This window comes from Tiliqua scincoides, chromosome 2 (genome assembly GCF_035046505.1).
Source record: "Tiliqua scincoides isolate rTilSci1 chromosome 2, rTilSci1.hap2, whole genome shotgun sequence".
Taxonomy (NCBI): domain Eukaryota; kingdom Metazoa; phylum Chordata; class Lepidosauria; order Squamata; family Scincidae; genus Tiliqua; species Tiliqua scincoides.
In genome coordinates, this window is record NC_089822.1 from 247100407 (window position 1) to 247117802 (window position 17396).

General features: G+C 47.2%; 1 protein-coding gene across 1 annotated transcript; it reads right to left on the reverse strand.

Moving 5' to 3' along the window:
* Positions 1-2663: 2663 nt before the first annotated feature.
* On the reverse strand, positions 2664-16806 carry CCDC71 (coiled-coil domain containing 71). The gene is made up of 2 exons (XM_066615876.1): positions 16740-16806; positions 2664-4341 (listed from the first exon to the last, which is right to left on the reverse strand). The coding sequence occupies exon 2, from the start codon at positions 4278-4280 to the stop codon at positions 3081-3083; it is 1200 nt and encodes a 399-aa protein (XP_066471973.1). The 5' UTR covers positions 4281-4341; positions 16740-16806; the 3' UTR covers positions 2664-3080.
* Positions 16807-17396: the final 590 nt, after the last annotated feature.

Consider the following 17396-nt stretch of genomic DNA (forward strand, 5'->3'; position numbering starts at 1 on the left):
ACGTACTCAAGCCTGAACAGCATGAAAACTGTGGGTGTTTTCAATTTGGGAAGAATCATTTCTGAAAGCAGCTTAACTAGACAGGCAAAAGGGTTATGGAACACCATCACAAGGAGCCGACTTTTCTCCTTGCAGCTGTACAACAGGTTTTGAGGGTCTCTGGACCAGCAGCTCCTCTCAAGAAAGTGCTGTACAACAAGCCAGATAATCCAACGTGATGCAAGCAAAGATTGTCCTAGCATTAGGTCGTTTTGAGAGGACACATGGCCAAAGAGGCTGCATTGACACAACTCCAAATTCAGGGTCCCAAGAAGGAAACAAAACAAGTTTTTCATCTTTTCGAAATGCTACAGGACAGAACTGTGCAAACTGGCTAAGAAAAGTTCAATAAAGCACCAAGAACTGTCATTGTTCAAAGGAGGTCCCATAAGACCAGTGATGTACCGATTAAACAAAAGTGGCTTACCCTAAGAACTAAACTACATAGAGCAGTGGGCACCAAACCCTGGCCTGCGGGCTGGACCCGATGCCTGCAAAGATCCTTCTCCTGGGTGAACGGAACTTACAGTTCTGCCCAGGAGCCTCTCTGTTCTGCTGCAGATCACCCCCGGCCTTCACAGTAGTCAGTTGCGCATGCCCAGAAGTCCGGACACAAAGCCGGACCCTAGAACACCCTAGAAGCAACTGGCAAGCATGAAGGTCAGGGCGATCTGCAGCAGAACAGAGAGGTCCCCAGGTGGAACAATAAGCTCCATCCACACCAGGGATGACTTTACCGGCACACTGTAGTCACCATTTTAGACACCACTGACTTAAGGATGGGAAATGAACTGGGAAAAACAGCTTCTGACTTTCCCAATGCCCCCCATGCTGACCACATGAACCCACTATAACAGACTCCCATTAAAAAAATCTGTATGACAACATCCAAGTATCCTGGACAGCTGGGTTTTTCCCCCCCTTTTTTATCAGTTATGCAGAAGGAGATACAGGAATACTTCTTCAACCATAAGAGATGGGAGCTGGAATTCTAAATACATCCTCACATTAAAATGTCTTTGCATGTAGAAAACTAGCACATTAACGAGAAAGGTTTAGTGCACTCTTCTCCAGGTGCTAATTTATTATATGCAGACAACTTTTCATTTGTATTTAAAAAATATTACTGTAGCCATACACCTGCAATTCAGAGTGGTATGAACCAGAATTTTAATGCCTGGAAATTCTCAGTTTTGCTTAACTTTGGAAATGGTGATTAGTTTTGGCTACCCTAAATTGTAAAATTTCTAACGCTGCGATCCTATGCACACCTGGGAGTACATATCACTGATCTCAATGAGACTTCTAAGTAGACATGCCTACAATTGCATTGTTAGGTAGAGAAAGGTTTTTAAGTTGTTAAAAATCACTGTAGCACAGCAAACCTCTACTATCTAGTTAGAAAACAGAAGCTTGAATAGCATACACCCTAACACGCTACAAACCTAGAGTGACTTAACTATCATTATTTCTCCTCAAGGAACTCTGGGAAATGCAGCTTTACAAGTGTGGAGGTCTCCAATATCCAGTTCTCACCACATCTGTGGCACTGTTATCACCAGCGTTCCCTGGAGAAGCCATGATGGAACAATAGGGTTGTAGCAGGCTAAGGTTTGCAGATGTGGCACAAAGAAGTAAAGGTATACTCTTGAAATACTGGCGCAGAGCTGGCAATTACGTATTTACAAACCTTCACTGGTTTGTAGGCCAGAAGCCTGCTTCCTCCCCCATTTAATTTTGCCTGGCTCTCCCATCACAACACAAGACAAGAAGCACCTCTATATCAACCCCAAGAACTTCCACTTGCTGCTGTAACAGCCACACTCCAGACAGCACACACCTGCTAACATTCAGAAACACAATGGTCGTGGGCTCCACAGACAGGGACAGAACACAACGGGGTGTGTGGCACTAGCAATGTTTAGCAATTGCATCAGAAATTATTCGCCACTGGTCATGTTTTCAGGTTCATAGAAAATGAACCTGTGGCCCTCTAACAACTGAAAGTAGCAACGTAACAGCCAATACAGAACTGAGCTCTGCTACACAGCCACACGGAAGAGCACAGATTTCTTGATTTCCGTCATTTCAACTCCTCTGAGGAAGTGGTGGGGCACAAAGTCTTTAGAAAGGCTCACCGCAAACTAAAGTGCCCACCCAGCCTCCTGTGCAGTGCTCTGAAGAGCACCCCAGAGACTTGGTCTCTCCTCCCCTGCCACCTTTCAAAAGGTGTTTCACGTTTGCAGCAACCATCTTCCATCCTGCATCCACTGCTACTGCCTCACAGCTTGCTCGGATGAACATTCCGGTCAAGGGAAGAGTAAGGAAACCCTCTTTCACCAGTTCTTCCCCCCCTCCCCAACTTGGAACATTCATCCACCGGTGCAGCCTTTAGCTGCAGCAAAGCAATGAGGCAGTAAACATTGCCTAGTGGATGAGATGACAGCCAGCCCTTCTGGCTTACAGCTGACAAGGGAAGCAATACTGAAAACAAAGGCCTTGAAAACTTCTAACAGATGATAGAAAAAGTAAAAGGAAAGATTTTGAACCCAGTTCTCAAGAAGGGGGACAAGAAAAAGGGGATCACATTCTGACAGCCCTTGGGCAATGCATGTACATAAGTCAATAGACATTTATATTTAATAATAAGTATATAAAATATGATCAAAATAAAACCCAGATTTACAGATTGAAAAAAAGAAAAATCACAGTACAGCAATATTCCACTTGCTGCCACATCTCAGGCATGTGCTCTGCCATGTTTACCACAGCACTGTAGAAAAGTGTCCCAGAGGAAAGCCAGTGCTCTGCTCCACATTCCTCTCAATGGGGCCTTCAAGACCACCTACAGTATTTCTAAACACAGTTTCATAATCCAGCAGTTACCCAGCTCTGCAGAACTTTCCCACACTGCAAGCTATGGCCTAAGGGCTGGCTCACTGAGGACCTGTATAACCACATCCTCACCAAGCCCAAGAGACCCAGAGTTGGTCTGATCATCCTCACAACATGGCCCAGTGGCTCCAACTTAACTAGGCAACTCAAGGGATGCTGTGAGCATGAGGCAATGGCCGAATTCTGATAACGGGTGACAGATTAACCCTAAGGATCTTCTGTGCTCTCCTCCTCAACTCATCATCAGACGAGCTGTTCACTTTGATGGTCCGGAATTGCAGCAAGTTCAGGGTGCTGGAAGCCAGTTCTGGTTTACTGGAGGATGGAACAGAATTGGGTTTCTTCATGCAGGGCGGTTCTTTTCCCTCCTCTGCCCTTTTCCTTTTCTGTCCCACAGTCTCCTGGTGGCTGCCACCACCACCTCTCCGTTCTGTTTTATCCACTGGTGGCTCCTTCATTCGGGAAACCTCTGGGCTGCAACTCTGGGAGGTGCTTCCAGAAATCCTACCATTCAGGATGCCAGAGGCTTTACAAGCATTGCTTTCCTGCAGTACCCCACCCTTTGGTCCTTTTAAAAGGCTCATGGTCAGGGCAGCAGAATCTGGCACTTTCTTTATTATATGCTTATACCCTTTGGGGTCCAAATGAGCTGGTTTTATTTTAGTGGCCTTGACTGCTGAAGACTGCCTAGCAGCACTGGCTGCCTTGAGGCGGTTAAGGTCCGAAGGAGAGATCCCAAGATGCCCCTGTTTGTACTTTGACTCCAGACAGGACGCCGTGGCTTTCAGCGGGACCAAGGCTTCCAGCACCACAGACAGCCTCATTGCCGGATAGACACCAGGGTACATGTTAGCAGGGAAACCTACTGCAGAGGCTTTTGATGTGCTAGAACGAGTTCGTTTCAAGGAGTTCAAAAGGAGGTTTGTGGAATTATTACTCTTGGACAATGGCTTAGCAGAGTCTTCAGGAGAACTGACTGTAATCCCTGCTAGAGGGTCAGATACATTTGTCATGGTTGCTGTGCTTCTGGCTGGAACCTTAGCAGAGTTTGAAACAGGGGTTGCTGTTTTGGAAATGTCCCGGGGGCTGCCTTTTGTCTGACCAGGTGTATTGGCTGTGCAGGAGTTGTACCCATAGACGTCTTTACTCCTTAGGACTGTAGGCTGGTAGCCTTCCTCCCTGAGGCCTTGAAGAAAAGCTACCAGCTGGGTCTCTGTGTCAGACAGGTCCTTTGACATGGGATTGAACACACGGAGAGCTTCTTCCAGTGCTTTCTGTCCTGCAGAGGAGATCCTTGACCAGGAATGGACTGCTTTTTCTTCCACATTGTCCACCTCCACATTCATGGCATTAGGCTAGTGGGTGCTTCTAATAGGTCCAAACCCCTTGGAAGCTGACGGAGCTCACCTCAAAAATGAAAAGAGGAAAAGGCAGTTAACTTAAAACCTGAGAAACATCCATCAACAAGCTTTCTAGCGGAGGCACTTGAGGCTAGACTACTATTGTCTAGTTTGACTTTTGCATAACACAAGCTTCAGCTCTCAACTAGTCAACAGAATTGCCACAACAAATGTTAACCCAACATGCCCACTGTAGCACAATTCAACAAATAAAGCTGCTCAAGTTTAAGAAAAATCTAAATTCTAAAGAAGGTAAGGTGAGTCTATTGCATCCCAGCAGGTTGTCTTCCCCCACCTGCCCATGATGACTCATCAACTTCACCTTCTGGTTCATAATTTTGTTCACAGGTGATTTTAATTTTGAGTAGGTACACTCAGCAACCTGCTCTCAGAGTCATGATTCATCATGCATCATTAAGCTATTTATCAACAAAGTAAAGAAACATGCTCAGCTTATTACGTGTCCATATGAATAACCCTACCAATTTCATGATGCATCAGATCTTCATTATACAGGAAATTGTTCAATGAAACATTCATACTATCCCAGATATAGTGTTGGAATGCTGACCACCTGACTGCTCACCTTATAATATTTGACCACGGCCTAGTAATGCCAAGAGTTCTCCTTCAGTGAATTTGCCCATTACACCTGGAGTTCCCTACCAAAATTCTTAAAAGGCATCACTGCTCCTCTAAATTCCTCCTGAAAACCCACTTTTTCTGTGAAGATATTGGCTTTACCCCCTAATCATCACTCCTACAGAAACTAAGCTTAAATATAGGCAACTACTTTTAACCTATAGAGAAGTTTTCATTCCTGAGACAACTCTAGGAATGCAGCAGGTTCTCTACCACTGGGAGCATGATGGAAGAGGAACTAACTGTGCCGCTGCCAGCATTAGCAAGCCTGATGAGCCAGTGGGGAACAAGGTGGGGAAATGACTCAGGGCCTAGAGGCTAAGCAAGAGACTCAATTTCTGTTTTTGCAAGAAAAGTGCTCCGGGGTTGAAAGTTATACCTGAGAAAAATGTAAGATATAAAACAGCTTTTGAAAAAAATATAGAAGAGCTTATTGTGTAACAAAATAATCAGGAATAAATAAATCCAGGTAAGCCTAACTTGGTTGGATCCCTACTGCTAGGCTCCAAACCAAAACATCCACCCACTAATACCGTGATTCCCCAAAAATAAGACCTAGTTGTGTTCTCCACCCAACAGGCATCTCAGCTTACTTCTGAGTAGATGGGGTGCGCAGTGAGTGCACACAGCACAGGAGGGCACCCAACTGCTCTTAGTCATGGGGGGAGATGCAAACGCTGCAGCCTGCATTCCTCTGTCCAGGCTGGGGGCAGCAGGGAGGCTCCTGCCACCGTCGCCGCCAGCCCACATACAAGGAAGCTGCACCCGCCTCTGCCCGCAGCCGGGCTGGAGGAGCCTGACTGGCTCTCCTTGCCCGTGACCTCCTCAATGGCTCCCCATGGAGATGCCAGCAGGAAAGCTCTCCTTGGCACGCTGAGCTGCAGCTTCAGGCTGCAACCCTGGCCACGCTTTCCTGGGAGTAAACCCCACAGACTATAATGGGGCTTAGTGCTGAGTAGATAGCAGGCACTTGGCACTTCTCTGCCCTCCCCCTTTGTGTCCTTTCTGTGGAGGTGCCGGCAGGGCAGCAGCTTCAGGCTGCAATCCTAGTCACACTTTCCTGGGAGTAAGCCCCACTGAGTGTAACGGGCTTACTGCTGAGTAGACATGCATAGGCTCACAGGCTGCAACCCTGACCACGCTCTCCTGGGAGTAAGCCCCAGGAAATAAGGTAAGACCTACCCCGAAAATAAGACCTAGTGAGATTTTTTGAGCCAAAAAAAAACATGACAGTGTCTTATTTTCGGGGAAACACGGTACATGTTTCAAGTCTTAGTTACAAGTCTCCTGGCCCATCTGCAATAGCTTTCTCTGAGATGTTTGGCTCATTCTTCTTGTCTCTTTCCATCCTTTCTCTTTAGCTTAGCCAATTTATATGAGGAAACACTGACCCTTTCACCTAGGCTGTACTTCATCAGATGACCAAGTTTCAATTTCATTTCTCAAAAGCAGTGTCTTGAGTTCTCATTATAATTAATTCATACAGGGCCATCAATGTATAGCCACTTCACACAGAGTAATAAGACAGGGTCCTGCACCAAGGTGTAAACATTTGAGAAAATGACACAGGGAAGGTAATGGAGGAAGGGAAGGGAGGTGGAGACAGGGACGAATGGAGGAATCACATGTGATCATTTCAAGTACATGCACTGTACTGAGTGCAGGGAACAGAAACTGAAGTGAGGCACCAAATGCTTCCCAGAAAAAGTGGGTTTTCACAAGGGATATGCAAGTTATGAGAGGAGTATCTTGCATGTGTTCTGGGAAACAGTTTTGGGCATGTGAGACAGCAAGAAAAAAGGCAGAGTGGAGACCTTTGAACACTGACGGTGGTGAAGCTGGAAGAGTGAAGGTCATGGGCAGGAGCACAGTAGGAGAAAGAGCTGAGAGGCAGAAAGAGACAAGGCTGCAGATGGCTTTGAAGGCAAGGAGCCAATATGCGAAATCCCCCTAGTTCCTGTTAGTCTTGCTGTGATGTGCAGGCTAGTTGCCTGCAAGTCTGGTTCTCCAGCAAGAACATTTAAGCAAGAAATACTCGCACTGTGAGCGCTACTACGCAAATAAAAATGTACCACTATCTATACAGTGTTCCCCTGTAACCACTATTTCTGTATCTGTGAACCCCCCAGAACACAACATTTGTGGATACGGGAGGCCAATTGTATACTTGTGTATAAGTCAAAATGTACCTTAGAATTGACCCTGGAAACCTGTGTTGACTTATTCACACATCAATGCTGTGAGGCCTCCTCTGCTTCAAAGAACAGCTGCTTGGAGGGGTGGGGTGGGAGACCAGACTGAGAAGCAAGACATGCAGGGAAAGGGGGGGGAGGGGAATGTAGCTATTTTCTCTTGTTCTAAAGCACCACAGAAACTGAGTTATTGTCCAAACAGGAAGGAAGGTGCCAGAGCTTATGGGAGTTGTAGTCTTTGTGAGGGGTGCAGCTATGGAAGAACTATACTCCTCACAAAGCCTAGGACTCCCACAATCTCCTTCACCTTTCTTCCTGTTTATCGAACAGCTGCTTGAGAACTACTGGCATGTTGTTTTTCAGAATCTGATCTCAGGTAAAAAACAGACAAAGTTACTGCATCTGATTCAAAGACATTCATACACTCCTAAATTTTACCCTTGACTTATTCATGTGTCATAGCAAATTCCATGATTTTTGGCTTCAAGCTTGCCCTTGGCTTATCCACAAATTCACTGAGCATATACAGTGTGTGGAAAGAGAGCTCCTGTCTGGTATGGAACCTTTGTGCCTTGCATAGGATTCTTGGGAGCCTCCCAAAAACATGCTAATCATGCCATACATGGTGCTGGTCAGATCTGTTGGGCCTCACCAATATATTTATGCCCTGTCTTTCTTCCATGATAGAACTCAAGGTAGTTCACAGGAGATTCCTGGGTGGCCTCTCATCTAGGCACTGACCCTACCCAGACCTGCTTGCTTGAGCAAGGGGGCCAAGTCAAGCATCTTTAGACCTTGTAATTGCCCAGGAACTAAGAGTGCACCCAACACTATCTCATAGCTGTGCATCTTAAGAGAATAACTGACAATAGTAGGGAGGCAAACATTCAGACAAGCTTTCCTATTAGTGTAGTTTTTGCACTGCACTGAAGAACCCCTGGTCCTCTGAAGCGTAGCTTGAAAACACACACCATACTGGATGGAATACATATTTCAGCTAGTCTTTATGTAAGGTAGCATACGTTGCAACTACTTTAATCAGGTGTAAAGGTTTTTAAAGTATATTGCTACCCGCCCAACCAAAGATTATCCAAGAGAAGCAAGCTAGAAGTTTAATGAATGTGAGTTTCTTAACCATGTGTGCATGCACACAGTTAAACTCCCTCTTCACAGCATTCATATGCACTCTAGGTGAAGTACAAAAGGGAAAACTAAAGGTATTTTGTTCTCATCACATCTAGAGAACTGCAGTACATCATCCATTGTTCACACTCAAATTTCTTTATGGCCCATCTGTCTTTGAGCTACAGTGCTTACAGGGCTTTCATTGAGTCAAATGGAAAGCTGTCCCTCAAACCAGTTTGTAATTCAGTTAGAAGATATAGGGTGGTTTAGTGATTTTGGTGATGGAATTAGACTTGGAAGATCCCGGTTCAAATCCCTGCTCAGTCATAAAGCTTCCTGGGCACCCTTAGGCCCATCACTATATCTCAGCCTAACCTACCTTACAGGTTTGTTGTGAGACCATGTTATGTTGGCAACCTTCAGTCCCGAAAGACTATGGTATCACACTCTGAATGGTGGTTCTGGAACAGCGTCTAGTGTGGCTGAAAAGGCCAATCTGGGAGTGACAATCCCTTCCACACTGGGAGCAAGTGCAGTCTGTCCCTGGTCTGTCTCCCTGGCTATGGGCCTTCCTTCTTTGCCTCTTAGCCTCAGACTGTTGGCCAGGTGCCTCTTCAAACTGGGAAAGGCCATGCTGCACAGCCTGCCTCCAAGCGGGCCGCTCAGAGGCCAGGGTTTCCCACTTGTTGAGGTCCACTCCTAAGGCCTTCAGATCCCTCTTGCAGATGTCCTTGTATCACAGCTGTGGTCTACCTGTAGGGCGCTTTCCTTGCACGAGTTCTCCATAGAGGAGATCCTTTGGGATCCGGCCATCATCTATTCTCACGACATGACCGAGCCAACGCAAGCGCCTCTGTTTCAGCAGTGCATACATGCTAGGGATTCCACCACGTTCTAGGACTGTGTTGTTTGGAACTTTGTCCTGCCAGGTGATGCCGAGAATGTGTTGGAAGCAGCGCATGTGCAAAGTGTTCAGTTTCCTCTCCTGTTGTGAGCCAAGAGTCCATGACTCGCTGCAGTACAGAAGTGTACCCAGGACGAAAGCTCTGTAGACCTGGATCTTGGTATGTTCCGTCAGCTTCTTGTTGGACCACACTCTCTTTGTGAGTCTGGAAAACATGGTAGCTGCTTTACAGATGCGTTTGTTTAGCTCGGTATTGAGAGAAAGAGTGTCGGAGATCGTTGATCCAAGGCACACAAAGTCATGGACAACCTCCAGTTCATGTGCAGAGATTGTAATGCAGGGAGGGGAGTCCACATCCTGAACCATGACCTGTGTTTTCTTCAGGCTGATCGTCAGTCCAAAATCTTGGCAGGCCTTGCTAAAACGATCCATGAGCTGCTGGAGATATTTGGCAGAGAGGGTAGTGACAGCTGCATTGTCGGCAAAGAGGAAGTCATGCAGACATTTCAGCTGGATTTTGGACTTTGCTCTCAGTCTGGAGAAGTTGAAGAGCTTTCTGTCTGATCTGGTCCGGAGATAGATGCCTTCTCTTACAGTTCCAAAGGCATGCTTCAGCAGAAAAGCAAAGAAAATCCCAAACAAGGTTGGTGCAAGAACACAGCCCTGCTTCACGCCGCTTCGGATGTCAAAGGGGTCTGATGTGGAGCCATCAAAGACAACAGTGCCCTTCACTGTGGCAAGGATCTGATGGAAGGATCTGATGATGCTAAGGAGCTTGGGTGGACATCCGATCTTGGGGAGGATCTTGAAGAGGCCGTCCCTGCTGACCAGGTCGAAAGCCTTCGGGAGATCTATGAAGGCTATAAAGAGTGGCTGTCGTCGTTCCCTGCATTTCTCCTGCAGTTGTCTAAGGGAGAATACCATATCAGTGGTGGACTTGTTGGCTCGGAATCCACACTGTGATTCTGGATAAACTCTCTCTGCAAGTACCTGGAGCCTCTTTAGTACAACTCGGGCAAACAACTTTCCTACAACACTAAGGAGAGAGATGCCACGGTAGTTGTTGCAGTTATCCGTCGCCTTTGTTCTTGTACAGCGTGTTGATGTTTGCATCCCTCATGTCTTGAGGTACTCCACCTTCTCTCCAGCAGAGACAGAGGATTTCATGCAGCTCAGTGACGATGATCTCTTTGCAGCACTTTAGGACTTCAGCAGGGATGCTGTCTTTTCCAGATGCCTTGCCAAAGGCAAGGGAGTCCAGGGCCACGTGAACTTCTAGGGTTGGTTCACTGTCAAGCTCCTCCAGCACAGGCAGGCACTCAATGTTGTTCAGCGCTTCTTCGGTGACTACATTTTCTCTGGAATATAGCTCAGAGTAGTGCTGCACCCAGCATTCCATCTGCTGCGCCCGATCCTGGATGACCTCGCCTGTGGCAGACTTCAGGGGGGCAATTTTCTTCTGCGTTGGACCTAGGGCCTGCTTGATACCGTCATACATCCCCTTGATATTGCCCATGTCAGCTGCTATCTGTATCTGGGAGCAGAGCTGGAGCCAGTAGTCGTTAGCACATCTCCTGGCAGTCTGCTGTACTTTGCTGCGAGCAGCTCGAAGGACCTGCAGGTTGCGCTCACTGGGAAAGGCCTTGTATGCTGCTTGAGCTCTCCTCTTTTCCTCAATGACTGGTGTCAACTCCTCAGAGTGGGCTTTAAACCAGTCTGCCGTCTTGTTGGTCTTCTTGCCAAATATGGACAGGGCGTTGTTGTAAACGGCATTCTTGAAATGTTCCCATCTGTTGGGAACGGGCCTGGAAGAGATTCCTCAAGCGCTCGTGCAAATTCCTCCACTTTTCTCTGATCCCGGGTCTTGCTAGTATCAATGTGAGGTCTTCCTTTCTTCTTCGTGTGGTACAGTTGCTTTGTTTGCAGTTTCACTCTGCTGCACACCAGGGAGTGGTCAGTGTCGCAGGCAGCACCCTGATAGCTGCGTGTGATCTTGATGCTGGGAAGGCTGGTGAGAATCAGGTCGAGCTGGGGCCAGTGAGAGCATAAGGAAGGAAGAACTCATGCATACCAGCCTGAGCTTCTTGGAGGAAGGGCAGTATTAAAGAAATGTAAAAAAATAAAATTATCTGTGCAAAGTACTTTTTGCTCCTCTTCCAAAAAAATGTCAACACTGATTTGAACTCATGTTTCTCTCATCTGAGAAAGCCCCAGGCAAGTTAACATTTCAATGTGGCTTAACAATCCACTGAAGTCAATCACTATTATTACTGTCCCTCACCTGGGGAATTGAGACACTAGAATGCTATCATCTAACCAAGCAAGACATCACTGGTTCAACTAGCTCAATATTGTTTGTGCTGACTGGTGTCGATTCACCATGGTTTCAAGAAAAGCATCTCTCCCACCCCTATGTGGAGAGATAGGAGATTTAAACCAGGACCTTCTGCATGCCACGTAGGAGCTCTACAACTGAGCCCCAGCCCCAGCATGGGAATGTGACCACAGCCACCTAACAAAAACCATAGCAAAAATGGAGCAAAGACTAGTCAAGTCCAGAATTATCTGCTGACCAGACTATGCTCAATTACAAAGGGACAAGGGATACCACAGAGAATAGAAGTCTGAACAACAACAACCAAAATAAGGTTCCAGACATAGAAGCTTTTGACTCAACTTTGTGACAACCAAGGCTAGACTAGATTGTTACAGCAGGCATGTAGTTCATCCCCCCTTCTCATTTTGGTACCAGCCACCCATCCCATTCTCCCCCTCTACCTGTGTCAAATACACAATATGACATTACTGTGCTGCAGTATCACCAGTCCCCAAAATGAAATAAGAGCCGTAGTGGGGAAAACTCAGTTTAATGCAATCCTACCATATGTTTTGTATCATGAGGCCTTTGAAAGGCAAGAGATAAGGCTTGAAAAGCAAGAGATAAGAGACAGGCTTGTTACTTAGGCCCATGTTTGTTACTGTTTCTATCTAGTTTGGACCCATCTCACTCACACTCACACACTCCTAAACACTGCACAGTGGGCCCCGGTATCCACAGCTTCTGTATTGGGTGGGGGTGTCCATTAATGCATACCAATGCATAATGCATAAATGCTTACCATAAGAACATAAGAACAGCCCCACTGGATCAGGCCATAAGCCCATCTAGTCCAGCTTCCTGTATCTCACAGCAGCCCACCAAATGCCCCAAGGAGCACACCAGATAACAAGAGACCTGCATCCTAGTGCCCTCCCTTGCATCTGGCATTCTGATACATAGCCCATTTCTAAAATGCACACACACACATCATGGCTTGTAACCCGTAACCGATTTTTCCTCCAGAAACTTGTCCAATCCCCTTTTAAAGGCATCCAGGCCAGATGCCATCACCACCTCATGTGGCAAGGAGTTCCACAGACCAACCACATGCTGAGTAAAGAAATATTTTCTTTTGTTTGTTCTAACTCTCCCAACACTCAATTTTAGTAGATGTCCTCTGGTTCTGGTGTTATGTGAGAGTGTAAAGAGCATCCCTCTATCCACTTTATCCTTCCTGTGCATAATTTTGTATGTCTCAATCATGTCCCCCCTCAGGCGTCTCTTTTCTAGGCTGAAGAGGCCCAAACGCCGTAGCCTTTCCTCATAAGGAAGGTGCCCCAGTCCAGCAATCATCTTAGTTGCTCTCTTTTGCACCTTTTCCATTTCCACTATATCCTTTTTGAGAAGCGGCGACCAGAACTGGACACCATACTCCAAGTGTGGCCTTACTACTGATTTGTACAACGGCATTATAATATTAGCTGTTTTGTTCTCAATACCTTTTCTAATGATCCCAAGCATAGAATTGGCCTTCTTCGCTGCCGCCGCACATTGGGTCGACACTTTCATCGACCTGTCCACCACCACCACCCCAAGATCTCTGTCCTGATCTGTCACAGACAGCTCAGAACCCATCAGCCTATACCCTACCAAGCAAAAATGTTTTTGATTTACAGGGTTACTAGAAGCATGCAAGCTTATAGTGATATTTGCTTGAAAAGACTAGATCAAGGTTAACAGGAAGTGGTTAACTTCTACTTCCTGTTAATCTCCAATTAGTTATAACGATATTGAAAAAACTAATAAGTTTGTATACTTATACTATCCTGTGAAGCATGAACATTTTTGCACACATTTAATATAATGTTTAATATTTAAATAATGTTAATGGGTGCACAGGTAGCACAGGATTCCCTGTTCCTGGATTCCCTACGGATACAAGGTCACACCTGTATTAGGCATTTAATAATGGAGCCAGCTTGGCAGTGGCAGTCCTGGACAAGCCTTCTGGCAGTCCTGGCAAGTCCTGGCCAAGCAGTGGCAGTCCTGGCAAGCCTTCTGAGGCCTTCGGAGCACCTTTAATAGTGCTTCTGGTTTTTGTCTAACTACACTCTGGAGGCCTCAGAAGGCTTTCAGAGTGCTTGGGAACATCTCACAAGGCTCCATACAGCTGGGTAAGTCTCCTGGGGGGAGCACCATGTTACAATCCTGTACCCCAGGGTGGCACAGGGACCAGGTCTGCAATTTAGTGAGGTAAAGTGAAATAACTGGCCAGGACATATTCACACAATAATTGTTCTGTATATGCACAAGTAACTTAAGTCACACTTGGGACCCTGTATAAATCAACAGTCTCAGCCCAATGCAATCACAGGGGCTAAGAAACCAATTAAATATACAACCAATTCCAAATGAACCACTCCTCAATAGCACTCACTGTGGAGCCATACAGCAGCCAATCAATTTCCAAATTCAAATTCAAATACTGTAACCTGTTACCCAGAGAATTACTATAAGCAACAATAAGGATAAATCAAAACCAACACTGTACAAGACTGCTGGACACCTCTAGAATGAACAATGGTCAATGGTAAAAAAGCAGACTTTGAAAGTTGTACTTGCATGACTTATAGCTCAGATTTAAAGAAACAAACCTATTCAATTTGGCAGAGGAGACATTACAAAGACAAAAACAAAACTTGATACAGTACTCACCAAGCAAAGCCTTCACATGCCCATGTGAGAGTGCAAACCACTCATCAGCAGACTATGAGCACAAAGTGTATGTGTGTGATACACACAGCGATTAGTGTATCGCTGGAAAATTGATACACTAATCCATTTGAGCCAAAGATACAGTGGGACAAGGAGTGAGTACTGGGGAAAGAGAACCTTGGCTGGGTCATTTTTGACTCTTCAAAAAAGCATGCCTTTTAGCATTTCAAAACTGTAGCATGCCTTAAAGATTACTAATCAACACAGCATGGAATGTAAAGAATTACTTCTGATATTATGTTTCCTACTTGCATGGAATGTAAAGAATTACATGAACACAGCATGGAATGTAAAGAATTACTTCCGATATTATGTTTCCTACTTCTTAAGAGATACATCAACATAATGTTACACCCATCTGCACTGTATGCTGTATGTATCTTAGAAATTACACTTCACAACAGAGATGCATGCTCTCAACTGTCTTCTAGATTTTTGACAAGAACGAACAATCAATGCAAAATAAGCCCTTGTGTACATCCCTAAAGAGCAAACGTCTTGATTCAGGGATCTCAAAGTAATGACAGAACAGCAACAAGGAAGTCTGTGACCTTAGACCTTGAAACTGACTTATTTGGAGTTGTATTAAGAGTAGTTCTTACTCTGGGGTCTTTAAGGTCACAAAAAAGCTCTTGAGGGAAACAAGACAGCAAGCCAAAGATGAACCCATGCTCTGGCCAGATCTGATTTTTAACAGAACTATAGTGGCATCAGGATAATGTGTTGAGATACTTATCACTGCACATTTCTTGTGCAAATGAAGCTTTCACAGGGCAAGGTTACATGGTATCATTACTACCCCTGCTAACTGGTAAGATGCACATTTTCAAGTGGGGGCTCCTCTTTTATTCAGCAAGGGGAAGGTAACTGGCCCTCCTCACCCCAGCAGTGTCTTTCCTAGTGGCCGTCAGCTGGTGTTCTTTTGCATCTTTTTAGATTGTGAGCCCTTTGGGGACAGGGAGCCATTAGTTGTTTGATTTTACTATGTAAACCGCCTTTGAACTTTTTGTTGAAAAGCAGTATATAAATACTGTTAATAATAATAATTAATAAGGCCAGTACAAGAGAAGTAGCCTGGTCTGGGCAGGGCAAAGCAGCATTTAAAGTGTTGGCTCCTCTATCTTCAGCAAAGTACAAGCAGATAAATTTTGATTTCTTTGTAACAAAGAAAGTCTGGAGCAAACACCACAAGTCAGAAATTGGAGTGAGAAGGATCAGTGTTTCTCAACCAGTGGTATGGGTACCATCAGTGGTACTTGAGGTGGTGGTTGGAGGTACTTGCAGGGCCACTGTGCCACAGGAAGCTGGACTAGATGGGCCTATGGCCTGATCCAGCAGGACTGTTCTTATGACCCCTGGACACCTGCCACCTTACAGCAAGACCAGGAAGGCAACACAACAAACAGCCTTTGGCCGCTTCCAAGCATGCTTTTCTGTGCTTGAAAAAACCCTCCTGTCTACCAGGAGCCTCTTACTGGTGTTTGCCACATCTGGCCTCCCAAACCAGAAGTATCTGGTAATGATGTCACTTTTGGTGGTACTTCAGAACGATGGACCATGGGAAGTGGTACAGTGGAGGATAACCCTTGAGAAACACTGAAATAGACACTCTTGTCAAGAATGGTGAGCAAGGACCGATCCCTGAAGCCAGCAAAAGACTTCAGAAGGGGTACAAAGAGCTCCATCCTGAATGAGGGCAGACCAGCCTGCAAGAGCCCAATCCTATGTCTGCCTACTCAGAAGTAAGTCCCATGATAGTCAGTGGGCCTTACTCCCAGGTAAGTGTGGCTAGGATGGCCGCCTCAGGGCCCAAGCCTATGCACGTCTCCTCAGAAGCAAGTCCCATTACAGTCAATGGGGCTTACTCCCAGGTAACTGGATAGGATTGCAGCCTTAGAGTCCAAGCCTAGGCAAGTCTACTCAGAAGTAAGTCCCATGATAGTCAGTGGGCCTTACTCCCAGGTAAGTGTGGCTAGGATGGCCGCCTCAGGGCCCAAGCCTGTGCATGTCTCCTCAGAAGCAAGTCCCACTACAGTCAATGGGGCCTACTCCCAGGCAACTGCGGATAAGACTGCAGGCTTGGATACCAAAGCCCATCTACTCGGAAGCAAGTCCCATGATGGTGAATGGGGCTTACTCCCAGGAAAGTGTGGCTGGGACTGCAGCCGAAGGAGGGGCGGGCCGGCTGGAGGTGCCCAGCGGGGAGGCTCCCAGGGGTGCGGCGGGGGAGGAGGGGCAGGAGGGAGGGAGGGGCCGGCAGGTGGGCACCCGGGCAGGGGAGACGCCGGACCCCAGAGGGAGGGGAGCGAGGGCGGGGCGGCGATGGGGACAGCGCTGGGAGGGGGAGGCGCGAGGGCGCCCGAGGCAGGCCGCGAGCTGGAACTCCGGCCGCCCCGCCCCACCCCGTCGCCGGTCGGCCGCGCGCGCCAGCGCCTGCCGCAACCTACCGGCCGCCGCGGGACCAGCAGAAAGCCGCTGCGCCGCTCCAGCCGCTCCAAACATGGCCGTCCAGCCGCTCACAGAGCAGCCGGAAATAGTAGGCCGCTTCCGCTTCCCCCGCACGAGAACTGCCCCAACTGCCCCCGACGGAGGCCCCGCCCGTTGAGCCACCTGGGCAACGCCCCCTTCCGCGGCTGCGGGCAGCACCCGGGGAGCCGGCCCTGCCTGGGCCACGCCCACCGATTGGCCTCGGAAGCCACGCCCACCCGAGGCCACGCCCACCGAGAGGCCTGCCTCACCTGGTCATTCTACCTCAGCCGGGTCCACCCTCTGGCTGTGGCTGCTGCAAGAGCCCCCTGCCATCACCACATCCTGTGGCAAGGAGTTCCACAGACCAGTCTATAGGAGGCTTAAGTAGGTCGTCTTCTACAATCAGGAGGGTGCTTGTAGCCCGCGATGGACCTTCCCTCCATCAGTCAGTCCAATCCCCTTCTAAAAGCATCCAGAGCAGGTGCCATCACCACATCCTGTGGCAAGGAGTTCCACAGTCTAATGACACACTGGGTAAAGGAATATTTTCTTTTGTCTGTCCTAACTCGCCCAACACTCAATTTCAGTGGCTGTCTGTCCCCTGGTTCTGGTGTTTTTCTTTTTTCTCTCACACA